We start from the raw sequence: 2,477 nt of genomic DNA, 5'->3' as shown, positions 1-2,477 counted from the left end.
TCCCCATGCCCTCCCCCCCACGTTCCCCCATCGAGTCCCCGTGTCCCCCGCTCTGTCCCCATGCCTACCTTGAGGATGGGCTCTTGGTGCTCGGGGTAGGAGAACCAGACATCCTCAAGCTGGAGGTGGCCCTGCACGATATTGTGTTCCGGCTTCGCCGTGGGTGCCAAATGCTCCTCCTGGTCCAGGAACTCAAAGATCTTCTCTGAGGAGCCCACGGCCTTGGTCAGGTTGGGGTAGTGTCTGAGGAGGACCTGAGGACACAGAGGGGACATGGCTGGGACAGCATGGGGACATGGGGAACAAGCATGGGGACACCGCTGGGAGGGTGTGGGGATGGGGAGGACACAGGGACTTGGTGGGGGGACATGGGAGGGCACAGGGACATGGTGGGACCAGCATGGGGATGTGGCAGAGAGGATACGAGGACACAGCAGAGGACACAAGGACGTGGTGGGGAGGGCATGGGGACATGGGTGGCCATGGGGACACACTGGGACTGGCACAGGACACAGTGGGGAGGGTGCAGGGACATGGGGAATGGGCTTGGGGACACAGTGGGGAGGACGTTGGGGACTCGGTGTCCCCATGGGCTTACCTCCAAGGCCTCAGTGAACTGCATCTGGTAGATGAGGAAGGTGACAAGGTCCCCGGTGGTGATGGTCCCTGTGGCCACCAGCTGTGCCCCGTAGCAGAGGAGCCCCAACTTCAGGGCCAGCGCCGAGAACTGGGGACATGGCAGGGAGGTCACCACTGGGGGACACTGCCGGGGGGTGTCCCCATCACCCTCCTCACTGCAGCCACCTCTCTGCAGGGACACCGAGGTCCCAGCCTTGCTCTGTCACCTCCCCTGTGCCGTCACGTTCCCTCCATGTCCCAGATATGTCATGTCACCAGGATCCTGTGCCCCAGAGCCCCTGCGCTGTTATGCCCCATGTCCTGATGTCCCCACATCATGTCCCCTAACCCCGTGCCACCATGTCCCCATGTCCCCTAACCATCACACCATCATGTCCCTTAGCCACATACCACTGCATCCACGTCCCCTGTCCCCGTGCCACCATGTCCCCTTGTCCTCCATTCCTGTGCAATTACGTCTCCCAGCCCCATGCCACCCCATCCCCATGTCCTCCAGCCCCATGCCACTGTGTCCCCATGTCCCCCAGCCCTGGGCCATTATGTCCCCCTTCCCCATGCCACCACATCCCCATGCCCCACTGCTCCCACACCATCAATTCCCCCAGCCCCTGTGCCACCGTGTCCCGTGTCCCCATACCCCGCTGGCCCAGATGGTGGCCGCGTAGATGGCCGCCCCCTTCCTCTCCAGCCGATAGACATGACGCAGGCGCTGGTGGTACTGCTCGGCCGCCCCGGCCTCATGAGCGAAGCTGCGGACGGTGGCCATGGCCTGGAAAGTCTCCACTGCCACCTTGGTGGCGCCCGCCAGCCCCTCCTGCACCTGCCGTGACAACCCCTGGGGACAGCGATGTCACCTCAGGGCCAGCGGGCGCAAAGGAGAGGGGACAGGGGGAGCGGGGAGCGGAGAGCGAGGACGGGGAGGGGAGAGTGGGCACACGGAGGGGACAAGGGGTGCAGCGAGGGGACGGGGGCACATGGAGGGGACAGTGGGCATGGGGAGGTGACAAGGGGCACAGCGAGGGGACGGGGGAACAGGGAGAGGGTGGTGGGCAGGTGGAGGGGACAGCAGGCACATGGAGGTGACAGTGGGTGCACAAAGGGGACAGTGAACACATGGAGGGGACAAGGGACCCATATTATGTGTCCTCCCCCCGGTACCTGCTGGATCTTGCTGATGCCCCGGGGCAGCAGTAGGAGGACGGGCAGTGACAGGAGGGTGACAAAGGCCAGGCGGGGTGACAACCATGCCATGGTGACCAGGAGACAAACGCCCCGTGCCAGGTACCACAGCAAGATGTTGAGCACCTCAGCTACCGCCGAGTGGGTGGCCTCCACGTCCCCTGTCACCCTCGCCGTCACTGCCCCAGTCCCCATCGCCTGCAGGGAGGTGACATCCCATCGTAGGACGGCGGCGAAGACACGCCGCTGGAGACGTCCCAACACCCGGCTCAATGTCCCTGTGTACGTGACGTCACAGGCGAATTCGGTGACAGCGCTGTGGTGGTAGCACCAGAGTGGCTTAGCGTGGTGACATGTCTGTCACCCATCACCCCGTGTGACATTCCCGGTGTCACCGTCCTACCTGCTGAGCCCCAGCACGGCCATGGACCAGGCGGCCGCCACCTCGTCCTCGCTGGCCACCCAGTCGGTGACGTGCCCCATGAAGTAAGGGACGGCCACCTCCCCTGCCAGGGTGGAGGAGGGGTGGACACGGCGTTAAGGTGACGGGCCCCCCCCCAGGTCTGTGTCACCGTCACCCACCCCCCAGGGTGATGGGGACCCCACAGTGTGACCTCAAGGGGCTGGGGATGCACCCACCTGCCCTCCCCCATCCCACT

At 64.7% G+C, this 2,477-nt stretch overlaps 1 protein-coding gene across 1 annotated transcript in view; it reads right to left on the bottom strand.

Annotated features, from left to right (window-relative positions):
• The window catches only part of TAP1 (transporter 1, ATP-binding cassette, sub-family B (MDR/TAP)), a gene marked incomplete at its 5' end in the record, with an annotated part of 15,964 nt that extends 13,612 nt beyond the window's left edge, over positions 1 to 2,352 (bottom strand). Inside the window, 5 exons of the mRNA XM_010572569.1 lie at positions 69 to 254; positions 599 to 727; positions 1,277 to 1,474; positions 1,798 to 2,134; positions 2,222 to 2,352. Coding sequence (XP_010570871.1) covers positions 69 to 254; positions 599 to 727; positions 1,277 to 1,474; positions 1,798 to 2,134; positions 2,222 to 2,352 — 981 coding nt within the window. The remainder of the gene's footprint in view (positions 1 to 68; positions 255 to 598; positions 728 to 1,276; positions 1,475 to 1,797; positions 2,135 to 2,221) is intronic.
• Between the last annotated feature and the right edge of the window lie 125 nt (positions 2,353 to 2,477).

This window comes from Haliaeetus leucocephalus, unplaced genomic scaffold (genome assembly GCF_000737465.1).
Source record: "Haliaeetus leucocephalus isolate CR32 unplaced genomic scaffold, Haliaeetus_leucocephalus-4.0 Scaffold347, whole genome shotgun sequence".
Lineage (NCBI taxonomy): Eukaryota > Metazoa > Chordata > Aves > Accipitriformes > Accipitridae > Haliaeetus > Haliaeetus leucocephalus.
The sequence above is the reverse complement of the archived record's forward strand: the minus strand, read 5'-3'. Positions and strand labels throughout refer to the sequence as shown.